The sequence below is a fragment of the Peromyscus maniculatus genome, chromosome 5, assembly GCF_049852395.1.
Source record: "Peromyscus maniculatus bairdii isolate BWxNUB_F1_BW_parent chromosome 5, HU_Pman_BW_mat_3.1, whole genome shotgun sequence".
Taxonomy (NCBI): Eukaryota; Metazoa; Chordata; class Mammalia; order Rodentia; family Cricetidae; genus Peromyscus; species Peromyscus maniculatus.
Window position 1 is genome coordinate 92514426 of NC_134856.1, and position 24682 is coordinate 92539107.

General features: G+C 42.1%; 1 protein-coding gene across 1 annotated transcript; it reads right to left on the reverse strand.

Annotated features, from left to right (window-relative positions):
• Positions 1 to 508: 508 nt before the first annotated feature.
• Gtpbp4 (GTP binding protein 4) lies at positions 509 to 22078 on the reverse strand. The gene is made up of 17 exons (XM_006980180.3): positions 21924 to 22078; positions 18530 to 18700; positions 16915 to 17018; positions 16693 to 16829; positions 15641 to 15741; positions 14619 to 14711; positions 13534 to 13725; positions 13011 to 13076; positions 10269 to 10358; positions 9756 to 9866; positions 8213 to 8290; positions 7749 to 7800; positions 7252 to 7352; positions 5982 to 6179; positions 3489 to 3554; positions 2656 to 2799; positions 509 to 1494 (listed from the first exon to the last, which is right to left on the reverse strand). The coding sequence occupies exons 1-17, from the start codon at positions 22047 to 22049 to the stop codon at positions 1342 to 1344; spliced, it is 1983 nt and encodes a 660-aa protein (XP_006980242.2). The 5' UTR covers positions 22050 to 22078; the 3' UTR covers positions 509 to 1341.
• Between the last annotated feature and the right edge of the window lie 2604 nt (positions 22079 to 24682).

A 24682-nucleotide genomic window follows, 5' to 3' on the forward strand; every position in this document is an offset into this window, starting at 1 on the left:
GCACTCATATCCCTGATTACATGCCACTTGAAAATCTTTTCTTTCACTGGGCAGTGGTGGCACACGCCTTTAATCCCAGTACTCGGGAGGCAGAGCCAGGCGGATCTCTGGGAGTTCGAGGCCAGCCTGGGCTACCAAGTGAATTCCAGGAAAGGCGCAAAGCTACACAGAGAAACCCTTTCTCAAAAAAAAAAAAAGAAAAGAAAAAAGAAAAAAAAGAAATGAAAAAAAAAACAAAACACCCTTTTCTTTCACTCTAGTCTTCTTTTGATGCAAAAGAATTTTGATGTAGTCCTATTTGTCTACTTTCATTTGTTCTTTCTTGTAAGTGGAATTGTTCCTTAATTCAGCAATAGTTCATGGAAGATGTCATTTAATTATTGCAATAACCCAGGCATTTATTTCCCTGTAAAGTATTTTTTGCTCTAAGAACAAAGAGGCAAAGCCCTGTATGTCTTTTTCTTTGGCCATCATAGCAACTTATATATAATTAAACCAAACAACAATATTTAAGTAATCAAAACTAATTTTTACTGGAGGTTTATTTTGGATAAAATGGTTAAAGTTACAATGATACATTGTACTGAAGGTCTAGAAAATCATTTAAGAGAGTCAGGTCCTCAGAAAGGCTGGTCTTCTGCCTACACCTCCCAATAGGGATGCATTCTTCACAAAAATAGTTACTTTGATGACAAAGCAAAGTTTTTTTTCTTCACCAAAAGCAGCTTACTTATAGCAATAAATGTTTACCTTTCTTTCTTTTCTGGGGGTGGGGGGAGGGTGGTGGTGATGGTTTTGAGTTTCTATTAGAGCTGGCTGTCCTTGAACTCAGAGATCCACCTGCCCCTGCCTCCCAAGGGCTGGGATTAAAGGCACACACCACCACCACCACCACCACCACCTGGCTACCGATAAATCTTTGAGTCCTGAGATGTGAAACAATCACAACATTAAGAACAGAATGCTCTCGGTGGTAGTGCACACCATTAATCCCAGGACTCGGGAGGCAGAGGCAGGGGGATCTCTGTGAGTTCGAGGCCAGCCTGGGCTACAAAGTGAGTTCCAGGACAGGCTCCAAAGCTACACAGAGAAACCCTGTCTGGGGGGCAGGGGGAGACCAGCATGCTGTGTACTTAGACATTTGTATTATGCAGTAACAAGGACACCGCACACCTAATCAGGTTTACCAGTTTTCAGCAAAGCAACAAGCATCGTTAAGTCATTTTCATTGTTTCTCTTTTCAGTTAATAGATGGTGATTCCAAACTGTATAAAGCACACCACACCATACCCAGAAATAAACAGCAAGAGTCCAGCCAAAGCACTCCAACTGAAGAGGACACTATCTCCTGTCCTTTTTACCAGCTTTCCTCTTCCCAGAGAGTAAGTGCTTGGGCTTCATATCAAACACATGCCTATCTGCTTCCCCTTTCTTCCCCATGCGATTCATCTTCTTCTGGGCTTTCTTCATCATAGTCTTGGCTTTCTTCACCATCTATAACAGGAGAACACACATTAATGAAAACCACATTTCTATCCTGCATTGTAATTACCTGAGACACATTTTTTAAGTGTGCAGATACAAACTATAAAGACCCTGTTGAGTCTCGGTCACTGTTTTCTCTCAGACCCCCATACTATCTGCAGAAACTCAATGACTATCTGAATATACTGAGGGGCCTTTTAGAGTCAGATTGGAGAGTATCTGCTCAAATGTTCAGAGTACACACTGAAACTCAGGAGAGTACCCACCGCCACATTTGACTCCTAATGTCAATGCCAGTATTAAAACCTGCAGTTCAGTAGTGCACACTTGCAATCCCTGCTGAAGATGAAGCTGAGGAAGAACTGTGAGTCTGAACTACACAGCAAGCTCCCGGCCAACATGGGAAACACAGTAACACTTTCTAGACTTCCAGATGGAGAGGACATGTGAAAAAGAAAAATTCAGCCTTTCACTGAGTAAGCAGTCTACCAGTTTACATAGGTTTTCTCTTATATTTGAATTTTCAAAAGGATAAAAATTTAAAATAAAAGTTTTTCATTGAAAATCAAGTTTCCTTCAAAAAGAAATTTGTACCTTTGCAAAAGATGTTACAAATAAAAACATATGCTACCACCTTGAGGGGAAATTTTCTAATATTATAAAGATACACAAGATTATCTGGTAATGAACCAACTTTCCCCTGGACTACTTCCTCACAGGGAAATGGAGGCCTCTTCCTCAGGGCCACCTCTTCCTCACAGGGAAATGGAGGCCTCTTCCTCAGGGGCCACCTCTTCCTCATAGGGAAATGGAGGCCTCTTCCTCAGGGCCACCTCTTCCTCACAGGGAAATGGAGGCCTCTTCCTCAGGGCCACGTCCTAGTAGTTTCCAAACCACTGGGACCTAAGCTCTGCCTGTTCATACTTTATCAGATCACGTTTCTGTCCATTCTCCAGAGTTAGGGTTTCAGAATGGATCCAGAGGATCCAACTGCTCCCTGGCCCAAGTTCCTCTCCATAGGACTCCAACAAACTGGAGGATGGGACGAACAGCTAAGCTCTTACCCACAACCCTGCTCCTCCAGACAACTGCTGGTGTTTGCTGGAGGCTTTGTACAGTAAACATCCTGAAGGTTCTTATTTTCTTCTGTCCTATATCAAAGAAACTAACCGTGCCATCCCGAAGACCAGAGACATCACGTGGAGTTCGAGAGCAACTCCGACTCCGGGCTATAGAGGAGGGTGGAACCGACTCTTCTCGTTTCCTTTTCCTAGTGACACTCCGAGACCTTCTCGCCTGGACTGCGTAGTGGGCCTGAAACGCACAGACAGCAAACTCAGTAACAACCAAAATCACTCCTTCAACAAGAAGAGAAGACAGTTAAGGTCTTAAGAACCATTCTCACGCAAGGCAAAGAATTTGGAATGTCTATCAAGATCTATTGGTACGGGGTCTGGTTTGAAGCAGAGGGTTAAGGGTCAAAGGCATCGCCACACTGCTACTGTCCCTCCTGGGGAGGTTTCAGGAATGTCCAGCTCAGTACCCATGCTATTGGTAAATCAGATGGTGCTTTTAGGCCGTGGCTCTTGCACCTTCCACCTGAGGATGAGCAGGGATTGTCTGTGTGTTAATGTTCTCTACTGGTTAACACCAATCATGTATGATAATAACAATACTTTTGGTTCACAATTTATATCGTGTATGTCAAGGTTTTTAACTCCCTCCCTCCCTTCCCCTCACCCCAAATAGTCTAAGTTTATGTACATTATGTGCATACTATGACAGTCACATAACAAAATCACCTAGTGACAGATTTCTGAGAACAAATCGACATTGTTAAGCAACCCTGACTGTATGCAGGGTATGGTAGCACATGCTTGACTACCAGCATTGGAGAACTAGAGACATGTTTGAAGCTAGGATGGGCTACATAGCAAGACAATGTCTCAAAACAAAAGCGCACAAACCATATCTGAAACCTTGCTGCCCCTCCACAGACTTACATTATCTTTATCATCCATGTCAACACCAAGACTACGCATCTCATTCTCCAAGTCTGCCCGTTGAACCTGAAGTGGGGGGTCAGGGAGGGGGGAAGATAACTTATTATAAGAAAATGCCTGGTAATATTTAATTTTGAAAGAAAAAAGAGGAAAATATACAGATAATACTGTGATACAGATAGATAAGAAGGCAGGTAGACACATGTTCTGTCCACAGTTCCTGGATCCTAACTTTTATCATTTCCTCGGGACTAGAATAGAAAGGACTAGCACATTTGGCCTTTAGTCGTTGGTCCCAAGAGCTGCCTGAGGTAAGGGAGTCTTTGTTAATTATGGTGCTTCAGGCCATACAGTCAGTCAGTCTATCTCTCTTTCTCTCTCTGTTTCTGTCATCTGCTGCTCCTCTTTCACATGTTCCCTTTTCTTCCCAAGGCTCTAACAATTAGGTCTATATGTAAGTACATGCTACAATATCACACCATTCATTATGTGTAGGATACTACATTTGCTGGAATACTTCTTTTCTCAAGGCAGGTGACACAACTGAAGAATGAACTCTAACCTTCCCCTGCCTCTGTCTGGGAGCTGGCCAGCTTTGTCTACCTTGTGGCAGTATATTCTTCACACTGTTTCAGAGGACGCAGGGAAACAGCACAGAAAGGCCAGAAGAGGCTAAACAGACAGGTGCAGTCTGCCAGCACATCTCTACAGCACATCCCATGTGTGCTTATGCAATCAAGTCTTAATAACAAACTAAAGGAACAGAGTTTAGAGGGTACCGATGATTTCCACTCTTACAGAAAGTTAGAAGGAACTGAACCATGTGCTAGGAGGGCAGCAGCCCCAGCTCCTGAAGTGTGACGGTTCCTTCAGAGTGCCGCCTCTATACCTTCATCATTTTTTTAGATATATTTCTACTGGACTGGCAAATGCAATCAGCAAAAGTTGTGTGTTTCCCCATTTTGTGAAGTACTCTAGTAAATAAATCAAACTCTAAGAGGGTCACAGGAATCACACTCTAGCTGGAAAGCCAAGCTCTGGAGGCCCTGACTTATGACTGATGTTTTAAGCGGGGCTACTCTGGTGGAGAGAAACTTCCAGCTTCTCAGCTTTGATGTTACCTCCAGGTAGATGGTGTGAGAAGTGAATTAAATTGGGGAATATTCAGCAGTGTCTGCTGCAGGACTGAAATTGCTTGACAATGGAGACTTCTCCCACTCACTCCCACTCTGGGATCAAATAAAGGATCTACATTGTCGGCACACAGGGAGAAAACCTGAGTTTGTTCTTGCCCTGGATCTTTCAAGGATACCTTTTACAATCATCTATCTATACACACTGTAAAAATGCCTTTTTCCAATTGGGATGACATTTGTTTCTGAACAGTTCAGTTAAATTTCATGAAAACTAACAGTGCACTTGCTATGTAGAAGCCACGGCAAGACCATTATGACCCTGAGAGTAAGAGAATGGCTGCATAGGATAGAGAAGGTACTAAAGTTGAAGTAAGACAGACTCAGCGATCAGAGTCTCTCCTCAGAGACCACTGAGGACTACCAGGAGAAAAACAAACATGTCTGCAACTATTAGCAGCCACCCAATCACATGAAAACAGCATTTTCAAAACCAGGAATGTCCATTTTGGCACCAACAGTGCCAAATTCCATTCCTCCCCCTCGCCCCTCACCCCCATTATAGTTTAGCTTCCCAGAACCTTGTCTCTTTTGGGAACCTGCCACTCCCTTATCTGAACTTTTAGGGAGGCTATGGCCACAGGGGGTAGTCAAGTGATATAGGACTGTCATCCAGACAAAAGCATAAGTAAGAGACAATGACATCCCAATATGAAGCCAAGAAGTGGGAAGAATCTTGATGTCTTCTGTCCATTCACACCTACAGAGTGGTTCTCCCTATCCTTACCAGTAACAGGGACTGATAAACTGCCTTATGGATTTAGGAATCTTAATCAATAGAGAACTTAAATAATATAAAAATGTTGGCACTGGGCATGGTGGCACACAACTATAATCTTGGCACTTGTGGACCAGGAGTCTGGAGTTCCTTGGCTACATAGCAAGTTTAAGGCTAGCCTGGACAACCTGAGACCCTACTTAAAAATTATGCCTTTAATCCCAGCACTTGAGAGGCAGAGGCAGGCAGATCTCTGTGAGTTCAAAGGCAGCCTGGTCTACAAATCGAGTTCCAGGACAATCAGGGCTACACAGAGAAAACCGACAAGTTTAGTTTTACCTTGCATAACTGCATCAATGACTCAGTTTAAAACAGGGACTGACCTGGAGTTGCAATTCATAGAGAAAAGATGCAACAGTCAGAATATAGCAGCTCAAAGCAAGGAATCTTGTAAATCAGTACTTCAGTCCCTCAAAGTGTGCCACCTGACATCCCCAAGTAGTGAAGGCCTGTCTCTAGTGGCAGTTCACACAGGATCCAGCAGGAGAGCTCAGGCCTGCCTCTGCAATGCTCAAGACTGACCTTCTTAGCAGTTCGGGGCATCCTGGGTCCTTGTGTATTCTTTTCTTTGGACTGTAGAATTTTCAACTTCTTCTTTTCTCTAATTTGTTTTGCCAGCTGTCGGATTTCCATCATTTCCTCATCTTCACTTTCAGAGTCGCTGTCATACTCCCCAGCAGCCGTTCTTAGCTCTTCTTCCTTTTCTAACTCTTCCAATTTCTTTAAAAAGAATCATAAAATTAACAAAGAAAATTTGCAAGGAAGTAAGTGTAGCAACATATCTATAGGAATCATGTTTCCTTAAGTCTTTGAAAATATGACAATGGTGTGTCGTGATCGAGTCACAACTGGGCCCCACTTGTGCACAGCTAACCTCACAGGAACAGGGATATATGAAGGCCAGAGAGCATGAACACTGCATGTCCTATGCTCTGCCAATTCTGTTTCGTCTTTAAAGATACAAATGAAGGGACCCCTTCCCTCATTCCCCAGGGTTCCCAGCAGACTCATGAAAGAAATTTGTACAGACTCCCATTCATCCTCTCAAATAGCATCCTGAACACAGCCACACTATTTACAAAATAAGACAAAATGAAGTTTTAAATACATATGTGAGTTTGAGGACGTAGCTATGTGGCAAAACCCTGGCCTAACAAGCACAAAGACCCTGGGTTGATCCCCAGTAGAGCACGCACACGCGCGCGCACACACACACACACACACACACACTCAATCACTCGATCAATAATATGAATGTGTCAACATTGACATGCAGTGAAAAAGCAAGTAAGGGATAAGTACCAAGGATGGGACAGCTCTCTAGAAAGAATGTATCTAAGAAAGGGCAGGACCCACTGAAATGAAACCCCTCTTTCAGAAGGATCTAAACATAAAGGGGTCAGTGAGACACAGAATCTGGAAATCAGAGTTCACACCCCCCAATTTTCTTGGGAAAGCAATGTCACTTGCTGGACTAGCAGGAGGAGGTCTGAGGATACTCAGAAAATGTCTATAACCGTTACAGAAAGAAGACTGTGCCAGTGACAGATCTCCAAAGTATAGTACCAATACAAGCCAAAATGACACAGCCCATTACAGGCCAGTTAGAAAGGCCTGGGCATCACTAAGATTACAAAGGGCAAAGGAAGAACAGATTCATCTAAATGGAGGGGTGATGGCTCCAAGTAATCCTAGAACAGGGTGGAAGATGCCTCAGGGCATAGAACAAGAAGAGAGCAAAGGGGAAAGAGTTGAAGTTGTTGGGGGAGAGTAATTAAAATGTGATGCAGACCTTCATGATAGCAGGATCGATATAATCAGCAACATTATGGCCTTCCCAGATCTCTGGTATCTTATCATATTTCTCGGATGAATTCATTAAGTCCCAGTATTCTAAGGTTGGGGGAAAAAAAGTTATGTTTATGGTAGTTTCTAGTATCTTCAAGTACTGTGTAACTAAAATGATTATTCGAGATGCCAAGTAAAACCACTTTACAGAAGTAAACAGAACAGTTGTGTCCAACACTGCCTAAGTTATTACTAACAAGATCAACACTAACCAACATCTGTATGTCCAATCTTCAAATACTACAAAAATAATCCCATCATATGAAACAACAGAAAATAATACAGAAAACATTTTACACAGCTCTGTATATCTGTAACTTTTAATCTTCAAAAAATTAAAAACTTATAAACCAACAAATTCACTAGAAGACTTTCATTCCCCGTACTTTTTTTTCCTGAAACACTTTTCATACAACTGACATTTCAAAACGCCTTACTTACTCTGAAGATCCAAAATATAATCATCTCCCATTTCCAGCTCAAGATCTCGTTCCTGCAAAGAAAACCCCCAAAAGTTTATTGTAGTTTTTACGTTGCCAAATGCTTTGCTACCTCCTTGCCAATAAACAGCCCCTGACCCTTTCTGTATCTATGATGGATGAACAGGAGGGCTGCTTTTGTCTACTTGGTGGATTATGTGTCTCATGCACTCTGTTCACGGTGATACAACAACTGAAGAGCTTTATGAGATTAAAGAGTATGTTAAGGATTCCCCACTCTGTCCATGAACCTTACAGGGCCGGACTCTGAGCACACTCAGTTGAGTCTACTGCATCAAGCCTCCTTCAGGTGACTAAAGCCCTTAGGCCTGCTACATTCCCGACCCCCATGCTGCCCTTTCTGCTGCACAGGCAAGTCTTTGCCACATTCCACAAGAAACCCAGACAAGAGGTACTGTAACCTACCCTCTTCTTCCTGGGCTCTGCAATCTCCATTCTTTTCCTGCGGGCCACCACTCCTTCTGGGATGAAAGGGGGCCTCTCCTAAGAACACATTATTGAAAGTATGTGAAATGCCTTCCAGAATATGAGAGGAATGTAAAAGAAACCAAAAACTAAAAACAAAGGCAGTCTACGGGGACACACAAAACCACGAAAACCAATGGAAACAAAGTACGTTCTAGGGAATGAGTTTCAGGGACAGAGTGGGTCTGAAAGGAGACAAGACAACCCTCTAAACTGATTCCACAGTCTATTAGGCAAAAATCCAAAGTATTCAGAAAAGTATGTAAGAAAGACAAGAGAACAGTAGATCGATCAGTGAACAAGAAACAAACATAAATCCAAGTATGATTAGAATCCAATGGCATTAAATTCACTGATTAGTTGAGACTAATGACTACCCCACAAAACCAGGCCCTCAAGTGGTAAACCACACCTCCCTCAGAACAAAATAAGTTCAGCATACACAAACCTTCTATCCAGAAGAGAAATCAAAGCAAAAACAAAACCATGAAAATATAGAGAAAAATGGTATTTTAGAATGAACATAGCCTGTTCTCTATACAACTCAAAACCTAACAACTATGAAAGTATTTTATGTAAGGTGTAGCTTTTTTTTTTTGTTTTTGTTTTTGTTTTTGTTTTTTTCAAGACAGGGTTTCTCTGTGTAGCTTTGCGCCTTTCCTGGAGCTCGCTCTGAAGACCAGGTTGGCCTCGAACTCACAGAGATCCGCCTGGCTCTGCCCCCAAGTGGTGGTATTAAAGGCGTGCGCCACTGCCACCCAGCAAAGTATAACTTTTTGAGATGTCTTTTTTTTTTTAAAAAAAAAGAGGGACTGGAAAGATGGTTCAGCAGTTAAGAGCACTTGTTGCTCCTGCAGACCTGAGTTCAGTTCCCAGCACTCATGTGGCAGCTCACCACTGTATCTAATTCCAGTTCCAGGGGATCCAATGCCCTCTTTTGGCCTCCACAGACACCAGGACACACAGTGTACATCCTTACAAAGCAGGAAAGACATTCATACACACAGCAGAAAAATAAAACTATAAAAAAGTGACAAAGATTAAAAAAAAAAAAGGAAAGGAAAACTTTAGAAACTTATATCCCAAAATACAGATTTATGTATAGTAACACATGGATAAAGATGCAGGCTGCTTATAATGCCAATAAAATAAAAATGTAAAAAAAATACTTCCATTGCCTAAATTTAAAAAAGGTGTGTGTGTATGGGAGGCGAGTTACATCTAAGACACTTCTAAGGGACAAACAAAATGGTTCCTAGCAACAGCCTGACAGGAAGAAGCGGGGTGCACAGAGCTCGTCTTTATTTGGTCTTTCTCTCATGCACATGTGACTACCAAGAATGGAAAAACTGACACCCCTATGTGAAGTCCATCTGTGTCCATGTTTAACAAGCTGCAACACCAGGACATGTGGCAAGCGCCCACTGACCAAGCACAGCAACAGTCACTGGACCTCAAAGGCTCCTGCAAAGGGCCACCTTACCTTATCATCTCTCTTGTTTGGCACAGCTAAATGCAATCTGTTCAGAACCTCATTCACTTTATTTCCTTTCATTTTCGTTTCTACACGATGAGCCAAAAGCCTATCACAAGCCTGAGAAAGTACAAAACCATGGCAGAGTCACAAAACCATTCTACACCAGGCCCCCTTCACACATAACAAGGGAGAATCAAGTGCCCCATTCACTGACAGGTTGACAACCGGGTATGGAACTTCCTCCATACCTACTTCAGCAGGTAACTATGCCACCTCTTTCTGGGCTGAGGGCCAACCCAAGACTGAATTCTGAAGCAGCTCAGTGTCCTTGCCCCCTCTTCCTCACAAAAATCAAATGCTCCCCCCCCCCCCCCCCCGCCAGATCTCTAGCAATTTCAACAATTAATCCTATTCAAGGAAATGTCAGTAATTCCTAAAAAAAAAAAAAAAAAAAAGTTTCCCACCACACTGACTTGTCTAGAACAAAAACACTGCCATCTGAGTTAAGGAAGCACTAACCTCTGTTTTAACCTGAATGACACCTTCCTCAGTCAGGGTGCTGGTCTCAATGACAGGGAATCCTTCAGCCTGCAAGTCCATAAATATTTTCTAGGAATAAAAGAAACATGCATTGTTGTTTTCCAGTTTCCCAGAGAACAAGCTGTACTGTTTTGCAAATGGAAGTTGCAAACGTTATTTGTTCAACAGCCATGATTGGTTTTTAACTCCTAAAGAACAAACAGCTGTTAAGTTAATTTTTCCAATAATATTTCTACAATTGAAAATAAATAAATAAAAAGATAAATAAATAAGCAAACTCCTACAGGATCAAACCGGATCAGAGTCACACAAACCTGAAACCCTACAGAACATTCTATAAGCTCTCCCCTCCCATCTTACTCCCAGCACTAGAGATTGAACTCAGCTGTAAGCTGCCACTGACCTACATCCCTAGCCCCAAGATGTAAATTTTCAGAGAAAAAAAAAAATGCAAGAAAGAGAAAGACCAAATTTGGTTGTTTTGTTTTTTAAAAAGCAGGGGCTTGATTTATAGCCAAGGCTGGCCTGGAACACAATATATAATACAAGGTGGCTTCTGTCCCAGCCTCCATCTGTAGAATTGATATATATCTCTATATGCAGAAAAGAACAACTTTTTCAAAAGATGTTTTCAATGCTATTTCTTATTTTAAAGTTTCTACCAAATGAGCCCAAAAGAACTCTTTAGGAAATATAAAAAATTGTTTATTAATCTATCATTTTATGAGTCACTACAACTCTAAAAAAGGGACTTGGTATGTCCTCCAACAAATGCCATGTTTACAACTACAAACAACTCCCTAGTTTAGAGGCAGGGGAACAACTCCCAATAGACATTAAAGCTTCCCATGAACAAGGTCAACTTCTGTTATCAAGGGACTAAAGCATGGTTTCAGAGAAAGCCAGGGTCTGAGCACAAATTCTGTCATTTAGCAACAAATGACCTGGAGCATAATGTAGTCACTGAGCCTCTCTGTGCATGTGGTAACTGTCAATTGTCACTACCATGTGAAAAGGACTGGTAAGTACAAGGACAGGCTCTACAATACAAGTGTTAAGCAAGCTGTACATTTTTTTAAAACACCATCTATCTATTTCCCAATTCATGTAGTACCAACAACTGAAGATGTAGACATTACCTTTACTAGAAAGATAAGCTAGGGACCAGAAAAATGACCTAAGGTGATGTCCATTCTCTATTAGACAGCTGGCAAGAAATCAATTATCCAGACAACTGGGCCTCAGAAGGGTGACTCACTTTCCTACTGCACTGCTGGTGAGTAACGAAGCTGGACGTGAGGCTGACCCCAAAGCCTGAGCAGCTGACCAGTTTGTTTCACTTCTCAAGCCTTCCTTGTGCTACCCACTCTCCCTCTCCACTCTTCACTGCCTTTTAGACTGACAAATTGAAATTACTTAAAAGCCATAAGGGTTGTTTGTTTTTGTAAGACAAACTGATTCTGACATCAGGGGCAGATAATTAGTAACTTAAAGAATGCAGGGTCTTGACAGCTAATCTTACTACTTGCGATGTACAGATGGGAGGATCAAGAGTTCAAGGCCATCCTGACTTGTCTTTAAATAAATCGCCAAACAAAACCAAAATATGCTGTGTTCTGCCCTAAGTAGACAATTTAAGACAAGCCAATCCTTTCTATTTATAAAATACCCCAATAGAAGAGTCCTTATCATCTATAAAATACCCCAATAGAAGACTCCTTACTGTCTATAAAATACCCCAACAGAAGACTTCTTACCATCTATAAAATACCCCAATTGAAGAGACCTTACTATCTATAAAGTACCCCAATAGAAGAGACCTTACTATCTATAAAATACCCCAATAGAAGAGACTTTACTATCTATAAAATACCCCAATAGAAGAGTCCTTAGTATCTATAAAATACCCTAATATTACAAAAGATATAGCCAGATAGCATTTTCCATTCTAATGTATTAGTTTTCAGAAAGCCAGCGTGCACTAGTCACCTGCGCAAACTCATACTGCTGCCATACCCCAGGGGTTTGGACCAAGGATCTGTGTGCCCAAGAATATTAATTTTTGACAAGCTACCAGGTAAACGTGAAGAGAGCTTCTAGTTAGGGACCACAGCGAGAACACTGCAAGAGTACAAGTCTCTCAGAGCATTTATCCTGAAAACTATCTACTAAAAGGGTTAAATTATTTAAAAAATTATGCCTACCAACACTGCCTGCTTCGTGGATAATGTTGGCAGACATTCTTCTGAGAGCTTACAGATTCTTGTCCTCTTTCACTCACTTGTTCAACTTATCACAGACTCCTTTATATAGTAAAGTAAGCCATAGTCGCACCATTTCTAAAGAGAAACTTCTGGGAAATGCTTCCCTAGATCACCTGATACCCAAAGGCCAGGGAAAGATAAAAGCACACATCAAGGCACCTGGCTTCCTCTTGGGGACCAACTTAAGAGCAGTCCCTTCCTAGGTAACCACATTTCCCAATGGTTCAGTGTAGCAACCCCCCCAAAACACAAGTGTTTCCACAGACTGAAGACAAAGAAGGAATCAGGAAACTGTTTTTCAGGCTTAATGTCCTGCCACTAAACACTAAGGGCCACCTTAGTTTTTAGACTAAAAAACTGGTCTAGAAGCGCTAAAATTCCTTCTAAATGAACATCTGAGGATTCAAAACTGGTTTTTTAAAAAAGTATATATATTTAATATACCCAAGTGATTTACCTGATCTTCTTCAGAAAGCTCAGCTATTCTCTTCACATCACATTTGTTTGCTACAACAATAAGAGGCTAGCAAAGAAGAAAAGAAATTATTACTCTCACACTACACAATAACGTAGTCCCCACTCCTTGCCCATGCCTTTGCTTTGTGCAATTTCAGTTACCCAGGCTGAGATCAACTACTGCTGGAAAATACAAAGTGCAAAGTTCTACAAATAAACACTTTATAAATTTAAATTGTGACCATCCTGAGCAGTGCAATGAAACCTTTTGTCTTAGTGCTTCATTCCACCCAGAACACAAATCATCCTTTTGTCTGGCTTATTCACTGTGTATGCTACCAGGCAACCAGCCACTTGGTTTATGTCAGTTATCACATCAACTGTCACAGTACTGTTTGTGGTCAAGTAACATAGAACATTCAGTACCATCCATGGTTTCAAGTGTTCACAGTGGTCTTAGAACCCATTACCTATGAGTAAGTAGGCACTGGTGTGTAAATTAAAGTATTAGTTACCACACTTACCTTGTTGATAAACAGAGGTCTGATATTCTGGAAGAGTTCTAATTGCTCCTTCAACCCATGTCCACACTGCTCAGACAAATCCATCACATACAGAACTGCAGCTCGAAGGTGGGCCAGGGCTGTGATAGCCTGCATTTCAATGGTGTTCCGATCCTCCAAAGGATGATCCAAAATCCCTGGGGTATCTACAACCTAACAACCAGGTTTCATTACCCAAAGTACCCTGACAAAATGTCTTGTCTGATCCCAGAGCCATTCTCTTACATCCAAACCAGTTCTAGCAAAACTAGTAAATAAAATATGAGATCAGAAACTGCCCACGATAAAATAAACAAAGGAGGAAAAAGTACATAATTCTTTATAAAACAAAAACCAAAACCAAATCTGGTATGGTGACTCACAGCTGTAATCCTAGCACCAAGGAAGTGGAAACAGGACTGCCATGAGTTTAAGGCTAGAATGACCTACACAGTGAGGCCAGTCTGGCTAGAAAGAGACCCCGTCTCAAAAGGACAGATACAGGGATCTAAAAAACCTGTAGAGCCCATTAAAGAGAGACTGGTCTTGGGAGAAATGAGCCCTCTTTTCACATAGCCATCAAAACCCAGGAAAACTAGAATAAATGACCAACTCTCCCAATTCCCAAGACTTGGCTTCTTCATCATTTATAAAATTAGATTTGGTTGTCAACTAGACTGTTCCATGCTTTTCAATAGTAAATGTCATTTCTAGTGACAGAGAGTATTTTATTCATTAGAGGCATCATTAAAGAAATGAAATCACCCCTGCAGAAGTAATGCAGAAATCCATACTGTCAGCTTTCTCTCAGTTACATAAATGTGATCTGTTATTATACTTCTCCAAACCTTGGACCAGTACTCTTTATCATGATGGAGAGATCTCAAGTTCTTGGTGAGACCAGAGAAACCATCCCCCACCTAAGGATTGTCCCTAGAGGACACTGCTTACCACTGGCTGTATACTAGGTGCACTATGGGAGGAGATATGCTACAGCTCTTTAGAAATCATCAAATTCTATTAAACCAAAACCCAGGATTATTGTTCTCTTTGCAAATAAAACTTACCTGCCAGCGCAGATACTTATAGTCCATGTGCCCAACAAACAGAGATTTGGTGGTAAATGCATAAGGCTGAACATCCACGTCTGCTCTTGTTACCTTGAAGAAGACAAAAATGATACTTTCACAGTCACCAGAGTTCCATACCACAATTACCCCCAAACAATCTAAACATGGCACCCACAATTTATCAAGACTAATTTTAGCCAAACACAACATTGCTGAAGTCACAGCTACATAGGCTACTGATGCAGGAAGATAATAGGCTCAAAGTCAGTCTGGACAACTTGGAAAGACTATCTCAAAATTAAAAGGATAGGGAATAGCAGCTAGAGGGAGAGCACTGTCTTGTACATGTGAGGCCCTGGGTTCAACATGCATGTGCGCACACACTCACACACGCAGGCATGCATGCACGCACCCATTCATCCCTTTTTAGTAGAAAATAAAATCCCAAGGACTGTACATGAGTAAACTGCACAGGACAGATATTATCTGCTTTGGCAAATGCCTGGCTCTTCCCTTACACCAGGGTCCTACCAGCCACTCTATTCTCTAAGGTTCAATATGCAATTCATGTCACTCAGGAACTGAAATTTTCATCTTGCTGAATTAGTTTAAACCACAATTCAAAAAGCTGCATGTAGCCAGAGGCCACTGTATCATCCCCCAGAACAAAAACAATGACAGCAAATTTAGAGCAAGCCAACAAGCATTTGAAACTTCAATTAGAACCCCCAAGAACATTGTTTACTACCAAGTCAGGGCAACTTGTGGGCAAAAATAAAACCTACTGGGCCAGCAAGGTGGCTCAGTAGGTAAAGGTGCCTGCCACCAAGCCTGATGGCCTAAGTTCAATTTCTAGGACCTATACAGTAGAAAGAGAGAACCAACTCCTGCAAGTTGTTCTCTGGCCATCACACACAAACTCACACATGAACACACGCACAAAGTTTAAGGCAAAAATGTTCTGGAATTAGGTCTGAGTTTAATCAGACAGCTGCTTTATAATAAAAAAACACACCTACCTTATTGATGAAGCTGGATTTCCCAACATTTGGATACCCACACAAAAGCAGAGTCCTTGTATTTGGATCAATGGTTGGCAAACGGGATAAATGTTGACGTACTATAAATATAAAGAGTTTAAATGAAAAATTAAAAATTTAAGATTGGCTTGAAATTCTACTTTCTACTTAGTCATACTCCAGGTTCCTGGTTACTTTAATAAACTAAGATGGTACAAATTCTTCACCCTAGCTTTTTTTAGGGTGACAGGAGCACACTGGTGGTTGAACCTAGGGCCTTATCATGCTAGGGAAGAGCTGTATCACTGAGCTACACCCCCAACCTACTCTTTATTTTGAGGCTAAGTCTCACTTAGGCAGGCTTTGCATTCACTCTAGCTCGGGCAGGCCTTGGATTTGCACTGCTACCTGAGCCTCCTGAGTAGCTGGGATTACACTTTCCTAATTGCAAAAATGATGGGGAAAATGAGGGGGTACGGAATAACTAGAGAAACTAACAGCATATACAAGTACACACAAGAGTATTTTCCAAATATGGCTACACCAAGAATCAGGTGTTTAACCTAACAATCTGCATTTCGGTTGCTCTAAGTTGAAGAAGTGAGACAAAGAACCATGCTTGGGAAAGATGATTACTGACATTTGGCTACATGCATGCTGTGACATGAACTAGTTCCACTCAGTTACCTCACCTGCAACACCAGCACAGCTCTAGCATGGCGCCCACTAGGCTATCATGAGAATCTCACAGATCTGTAGAAAACACTTTCAAAGAACCTTGATGAATCATTTCAGGGAAGAAGAAAAATGCCAATCAAAATGATTGTAGGGCTAGGGGTGTAGCACAAGGTCCAATTTCCAGCTCTCACTCAGAAATTATCCTATTAAATAGTGTTTTTAGGTGTACGTTTTTACTTACTAAATACTAAAAATATGCATTTCCCAAAGCTCCCAAAAAAAAATTAAAATGAAAAAAAAAAAAAAAAAGTTAAGAGTAAGTCCCAAACAAAAGAACATTGTAAAACCCATTTCTGCTTATATATAACAAGTACCTTGTTCCAAATACTCCAAACTCTGCCTCTGTCTCTTGATAATAGTACACATGCGCCCGAGGGCAGCACGCTTCAGCTGCTTGCAGCGGTACAGAGAATCACCATATTTCATAAGCCGCACATAATCTTTAGCAACACTTAGAAAAAGAGAAAATATCTAAGGTTTTTTTTTATTATTTCTTATAATAACTTATAAGATACTATAATAAGAAAATACCTTACTTGTCCACCAAATTTTTGGCAATATTTATTTGACCTAGAGCCAACTTGTAATGATCCTTGTCATAGAGGATATTCATCAAGTCAGCATAAAATGGATGGATATCCTATAATGAAAAAGTGAAATATATGTCACCATGGTGCAGTAGTTTCTTAGCCTTATGCAACAAACAGTAGAGAATTATCTCCCTTTCCTCTACCCTGCAGCTGTGATCCTCAGACCCCTCGCCTTGCCAATAACCCTGTCAAATTACTCCTCTAAGGAAACAGAAGCGCTCCCCAGGGACGGAGCTATAGCAATCACTTGTAGTCACCCCAACCTCCATCCTATGACAGTGTCAGAACTACTTAGGACAACACACACACTCACACACACCTAAGGAACTTAGTTAATGCTGGCAGGGAGGGAGCTATTTTACCTTTTCTTTCCACTTGAACATGCTTCACCAGAATTTTATGAGCTCAAGTTCACTAATAACTTCCCAACTGCCAATTCTCTCTTCTTGCCTGATGCTCCCTCTGCCTACAGGATACACTCTCTTCAATTCTCTCAGTTTCCCTGCAGACACCTTATTTCCTAACTCAGCTTTCTTTCTTTGATGTGACACACTATGTATTTCTATGTTTATGCTTCACTCTGTGTTTTATGTTTGTTTTTGACAGTCACATTATGCATCCCAGGCTGGTGAAGAACTCAAGATCCTCTATCTACTGCGACACCAAGCTAGGCTGAGGATAGAGCCTTTACTACTGCTCTATCCCTAGTGCTTGCCATATAATATGTTCAATGACTTATAATTCTGAAAACTGTATCCATCTGAGAACCATTTCAGAGTAGCAGGTGAGATTGTTACTAGGTAGTAATAATAGAACAGGCAAGCATATGATTTCTCCCATCTCTCACGTATAAAAAATAATGAATAAGATAATGTAAAAAGAACCACAAACACTCGATTAACTACTTTAAAATGCAGTTTACTAAAATCGAGTGTTGCCTAATATCAAGTCAGTTTAGATCATTTCATTCTTTTTTTCTGACCCTCAGGTTCTTTCTAGTACTTGACCTTTCCCAAGAAATGAACAGTGCCTGCTCTTCCATTTCTGAAGCCAATAAACAAGTGACAGCAGTCAACTGCAGAGAAGTGTGTTCAGCTTTGTTTAAAGCTCTCTGTGCTATCCCTTGTCAGCAAAGGAAACAGTCAGTGTTGAACCAACCATCAAAGTCCATGAAGTACCGAGCTCATAAACTTTGGTACCTTTGGCCAATGATGAACCCAGAGGAAAAGGAGGCCTCAGAACAGGGAAGGGTGGAAGTTTGGACATACCACAGGCCACCCAAGAATCTTGGGCTTCAGAATATGCAACCAACAGCTTTCATCTAAGCTAACATTGGCACTGGCAAGCCCAGACACTCACTACAAACAAAGCCTAGGAAGATAGCTTTGGGAAGAACACTAAGATTCGAAAAAACCTTGATTCCAAAACTAGCTTTGTCATTAAATGCTGAGTAACTGACAAATTAATTATTTCATTTCTCCTCTGACAAAAGAATATATCAAACTGGCTAAACATTGATTCGCTAAAGGCTTATATTTACATAACCATATATATCACTTACATCCAATTTGGGGAAATCTGTCAAAATCTGTGACAGTCTGTCATGGTAATTCTGTTGAGTATATTTGACTTTTCTCATATAAAAATGTCGAATTCGATGAATTTGATAATGTTTATGAATAACTGTTGGAGTCTTTCGTTGAGTCTTGGATAATGTCAGGTCAATAAAGTCCTACGATTAAAGAAAATAAGATACAATTCAAATATGTACTTTCTATCCATGTGCTTATAACTGTCTTAAAACACTAATCCAGTACTACATGTGTAAACTACAAAATTTACTTTCCTAACTCATCTTTATAGTTTCTGGCCTTTAAGAAAACTTGCTAGCCATCACCAAGACCAAGATGGCTGGGAGACTTTGCACATTCCTCAAGAATGCCTGAGCAAAAGGGCCACTGCTGGTGCTGTCCACTGGTGTCGGAAGCCTTACTTTAATTACACCCTCGCTCAGCCCCACACCAAGTATGCCACCATGATTAACCAGGCCACACCTTACAACTACCCAGCAACTGCTCGAAAAAATGGAAACACTTGACATGCCCAGCCACCCCCAGGACCCTCACTTGGAATCTTGTGAAAAGCCTGTGAATACCCTCAACTGATGGAACAGGCCTGCCCCTGTTGCCACTCTAATAAAAATGGGGGGGGGGGGGCAACTTGCTAAATGATTGTAAGATATATTTTACCCCATGCTTTTTAAAAATGCTATTTTAACTTTCAAATTCCTACAAAAACTCAAAAATAAATCAGAAAATACCCCCCCCCCCAAAAAAAGCAAGCCTTTCAATTTCAAGGACTTTGTAGCTTTAATTTCAAGGGAATATAAAACGAAAAAAATTGAAACCCATCATCTAAAATGTCCTATGTATATAAGGAAATTATTTGAGGAGTTGAGATTTTTGTATTTATTCCTCAGTAGGGTAGGAGACCGTGCTTTTCTATGCACATGTCTCCGCAGTCACTCATATACCATCTAAAGCTATTTTACTCTCCCTTGATCATTTCCATTAATTCAACATTGGTTATTTCCTATAATAAAGGATAAAATGGACACAACGCTGAAGATAAAATAGCGAACAAAAGACCAGGATCCAGTGATAGGAAAAAAGCCACAATAAAACAGGCCATCACAATGCAGTCTGTCAAGGATTATGAAGAACATGGATACCTGCCCCTCCTCTGCTCTGCTCCTTTCCATGGTCCTCACATCTTTAAGGAGACAGTTCAAAAGACGCCTACTGAAAAGCTTCCCCAGACTGGCCCACTTACCACTATATTCTTATACTGTCCTAAATCTTTGGTACTTATGGGGAGTTTGTATTCAGAGGTCTTCCAATCTTCAACAAAACAGATATTGAGTTCAATGTAGAAAATGGCACAGATCTTGTGTGGAAGAATCCACATACATCTGTCATATACTTTAAACAGCTGTAACTATACGTAGGGAATGTTTTTTAAAATCTGCAGGCAAGGCCTTTGCATGGTAACTCATGCCTAGAATCCCAACACTCTGAAGGCAGATTTCTGAAAGTTCTAGGCCAGCAAGGGAAACACTGTAAGACCACATCTCTGAGAGAGAGAGAGAGAGAGAGAGAGAGAGAGAGAGAGAGAGAGAGAGAGAAGGAAGGGTGGGAGGAGAGAGGGAAAGAGAAAGAAAAAAAGGAAGAACAAAGTCTGTGTACATTAAATATAGATGCAACTTTCAAATAGTGTTTTTGATCTGCAGTTGTTTGAATGTGGATTTGGAACTCACAAACACAGAGGGCCAATTGTATTATGTCACACATTTCTCTATCATACTGTGTGTATAAATGTACTTATTTATTCCTTTAGAAAATGATTCTTGGCCAGGTGGTGGTGGTGGTGGTGGTGGTGGTGGTGGTGGTGGTGGTGGTGGTGGTGGTGCACGCCTTTAATCCCAGCACTTGGGAGGCAAAGGCAGATGGATCTCTGTGAATTCAAGGCCAGCCTGGTCTATAGAGCAAGATCCAGGAAAGGCGCAAAGCTACACAGAGAAACCCTGTCTTGAAAAACCAAAAAAAAAAAAAAAAAAAAAGATTCTTAAGCACATTATTTTCTATGCATATCTATATAGACAGTACCTAGCACATACTTTTACAAAAGTATCCCACTCTTCAGATTGAATTTTTATTTCCAACCACCAAAGCATTACCACCACTCATCTACAAATACACAAATTCATTTGCTTTCTAGAAACAGACCTCAGTCAGGGCAATAGAGAGACATGCTGTACTAACATGTTAAAAAAAATTCCTCACTCAGTCAATTATATTAACAAAGTTCATTTGATCCAATGAACTCTATTTCAAGTGAGACAAAAAGTGTACAAATTTCTTCAATATGCACTTGAGAGGTATTTGGGACAATCTTGAGGACTAAAACACAAGATGTGATTCCTAAATACAGTTATTTAGGAATACAGTGATTCCTAAATATTACAAACTAGTGAGAAAAGTACCAGAATGGTTATCAGAAAGAGGAAAGGAGAAATAACAGAGATATGTAAAGAAAAGAACTCTGTATGTCACTAATGAAAAATGTTTTTTTGTCTTTGAGACAAGGTTTCCCTAGATCTACCTGCCTCTACCTCCCTAGTGCTGGGATTAAAGGTATGCACCACCATGCCCACTAGAAAATACTAGTTCTTTACAAAACTTTTCAAAACACTCTCATTCAGAAAGGGGGATACTGAAAATACCCACACTGCTGTAAACTGAACGATAGTGACAGCAGTTCCTTTTCTGAATTCATCCCGCAATTCATGTCCAGGGCTTGCCAAAGAAACGCGTGTGTCCCCGTGGGTTCTTCAGCCTAGCTAATACTCGACACTTTAGGGAATGTATCTTGCTACGTTTCACAAATTTGGCCTGGCTACATTTACCTTGGCATGCTTAAAACCAACTGCATTTCCCAGGTCCAACGACAAATGACAACTACCCACAAATTTTTAGACTGTGATGGTAATGAATGAAGTTTTACTTAAAGGGGGAGATGCTCCGTTGAACTTAGAATCGACGCTCACCACTGAGCACCTCAGGCTTCCTGCCTTGCTCTCCTCAATGCGGCCACCACCCAGACATTTTGTCACATCGGCAGGCCATACAAGAATCACAGGCTCCGGAGGAGCCCTGGGGTCCTGGAGGACTCTAGGTTTGGAGGACCCACGGACACGAGGAGAGGGATTTGGATTCAGAGCCTGGGCCTGATCTCTGAGGATCCCGAAGACAAGCCTAGCAAGTGGAACCCGGCCGGGAGCCGAGTGGATCTACCATGTCCTCCCTCTCCTACTCGCGCGGATACAGGGCTGGACCCTCCATGGCGACTTGTCAGGGAAAAGAGAGATAAGCAGGAACGACCTCTGTCACCCCTACCTTAGCAGACGGCACCACCGTAATCTTCTTGAAGTTGTAGTGCGCCATGCCGGCAGTGGAACGCACGAGGAAACCTGGAGACGCGGCGGACCGGACTTCCGTGGGGGTGGGCGGGACTTCCGCCATCCTGAGTGACAGAACTTTGGCCGCCGGGCTCAAGCGTTGCGTCACTTCCTGAATGTGGGGGGTGGGGCGTGCATGCGCCAAGGCGCGCTTCTAGTCCAGACAGCGCCCTCGCTCGTCCGGGAGGTTCACCGCCGAGAGGTGACGAGCCCGGTGAGCCACGGAAGCGGTCGGCTGGCTTTGAGTGATGGGGGAGTTAAATCCTAGCGGGGTGTAGGAGAGACTCCAGACTGGCCACCCTGGGGGTCTTTGGAAAGACTCCTTTCACTCCAAAGGCTGTTCGCCGCCTCGGGGGACGCCGCGGTCAGGGGGAGCGACAGAGTAGCGGGAAGACGCGGCGCTGGGCACCTTCATCGCTTGGTGTCCCCTCATGAGGCAACACGTGCTGTCGCCTGGGTCTGTGGAAAGTTGACACGGGGCCTCTGTTGGTGGTGGAGACTGTATCCTTCCAGGTGTCCCGAGCTCCCTCTCCCGACCTTGCAGCCTCCGCTTGGCCTGGACAAGTGAAGAAACCCTGCCCAGCACTGCTACCCTGAACAAAGATCAGGCCCAAGACAGAGACACAAAGTCTAGCCCGAAGAGATCCACAGTAGATTGAAGCCAACCTTCTCTCCTTCGTTTTCACTGTCAGTGAAATTTAAGCCACCTATTTCTTTGGATCCTTGGGATCCCGTCTGGCTCAATCCATCTAACTCTTGCCCCCTGGTTACCCTTAACTATATGACCCTTTCTCAGGTATCACCATCTCCTTCAAATCCTCCTCTCTGTTCCTGTGACGTCCTTCATTCTGGTACTTAATGTCTAGAGTCCAATCTTCTTTGCTAACTTATCTCCCTGCTGTTTCTCCCTAACCAGATACTCCTCAAGGTTCTTCCTCTTCCATGTCTCTTTTCCTTAATGATGGCTTTACAGCCTCCGTACGGACTACTTTGACGATACAGGTTTCTTTCAGCCTGGTTTCTTTTTCTATTCCAATCTGACATTTTTCAGTCAGAAGTGGAATTTCTACACTATGTGATCCCAGATATGTCAAATTAGGCATATCTGAAAATCAAAAACATTTACTTTCTGCTTTTCTAAGTAAGTGCAGCCCTCTGTGCTGTTAGAAAAAACAGCCTCACATCCTGGCTCCCACCAGGGTCCAGAACAAGATTGAATACAGACTCAAGAACAAGACTGCCCAGGACTATAAGACCTTGAAACAAGATAGTAGATGAGGCCTCTAGGACAAAGGTGAGGTCATAAATCAGTGATCCTACTGATGATAAATCCTAGGAACAGGAGGAGAGAAGGAAAATTATGGCAAAATCAGGCAAAAGAGCTGCAAGTGGTTCCTCCCATACAGTGGCTTAGCAGACTCGAGGATGCACCTGGGAGACCCAGCCCTCAGAGCCCAACTCAAGTAGGAGAAAGTGAATAAGGGTGGAGCAGCTGGACAGTTAGTATAATTTCCACTCTCTCAGGTTAACTCAGGAGTCCCATATGGTATTAAACTATGCATAGGGCTGACTATAAGTCAAGCGCTGTTTAGAGTACTGACCCCGAATTAACTCATTTAGCGCCTACAAAAACCATGTGATGTTGGAAACAAAAGCAGTGCAAGGTCAGAAGCCAGCACGTGGCTGCACAGCTCTTAGGCAGCAGAGGAGACCTTGAATTTAAGCGCTTGGCTCCTACAAAACCTGCTTTAACATATTGCTTCTAAGTCATTGTGCATGCCCGCTCACTTTTCAAACCTTTTAACAAGTCCAGTTCTTCTGTGAAAATATCTCTCATACATCCCCAAAATTCCACTCTTAAAGATCACTTTGAGCCGGGCGTTGGTGGCGCACGCCTTTAATCCCAGCACTCGGGAGGCAGAGCCAGGCGGATCTCTGTGAGTTCGAGGCCAGCCTGGGCTACCAAGTGAGCTCCAGGAAAGGCGCAAAGCTACACAGAGAAACCCTGTCTCGAAAAACCAAAAAAAAAAAAAAAAAAAAAAAAAAAGATCACTTTGAAACGTGAGTTTTGCCATTGACTATCTTAACATTACTGCCCATTTTTGTGTCAGCAATCTAGATAACCGTGCTTCCTATGTCTTTGATAGTTCTAAAGGAAACCTTCAAGATCCCTGGAAGTTACTGGCTGTAATCAGGTACTACCCAGGAATGCCCTGTCCATCATATCTGAAATGAGCAAAGCTATTTTCCTATTGCCACCCCCTTTTTGTTTTGTTTATTTGTTGTTTTCTCAAGACAGGGTTTCTCTATGTAACAGCCCTATCTTCTCTGGAACTGGGTTTGGACACTAGGCTGGCCTCAAATGCACAGAGATCCCCCTGCCTCTGTCCTCTGAGTGCTGGGATTAAAGGTGTGTGCCACAGCTGCCTGGTGCCCTATTACCCCTTTATTTAGGTCCTATGTTTTTCCGAACTCTCAGGACCAATTTCTTCTTTTTTGTTGTTGTTTAGTTGGTTGGTTGGTTGATATTTTCTTTTTTGAAATGAAGTCTTGCTCAGTATTCCAGACTGTTCTGAGATGCTGGTTAGCCCAGCCTTGTCTGGAACTCAGTATGGCTTGTCTGGAACTCACTGTATAATAGTTCAGACTTGCCTGCAATTTGTGGTGTTTTTCCTGCCTCAGCCTCCTGAGTGATGG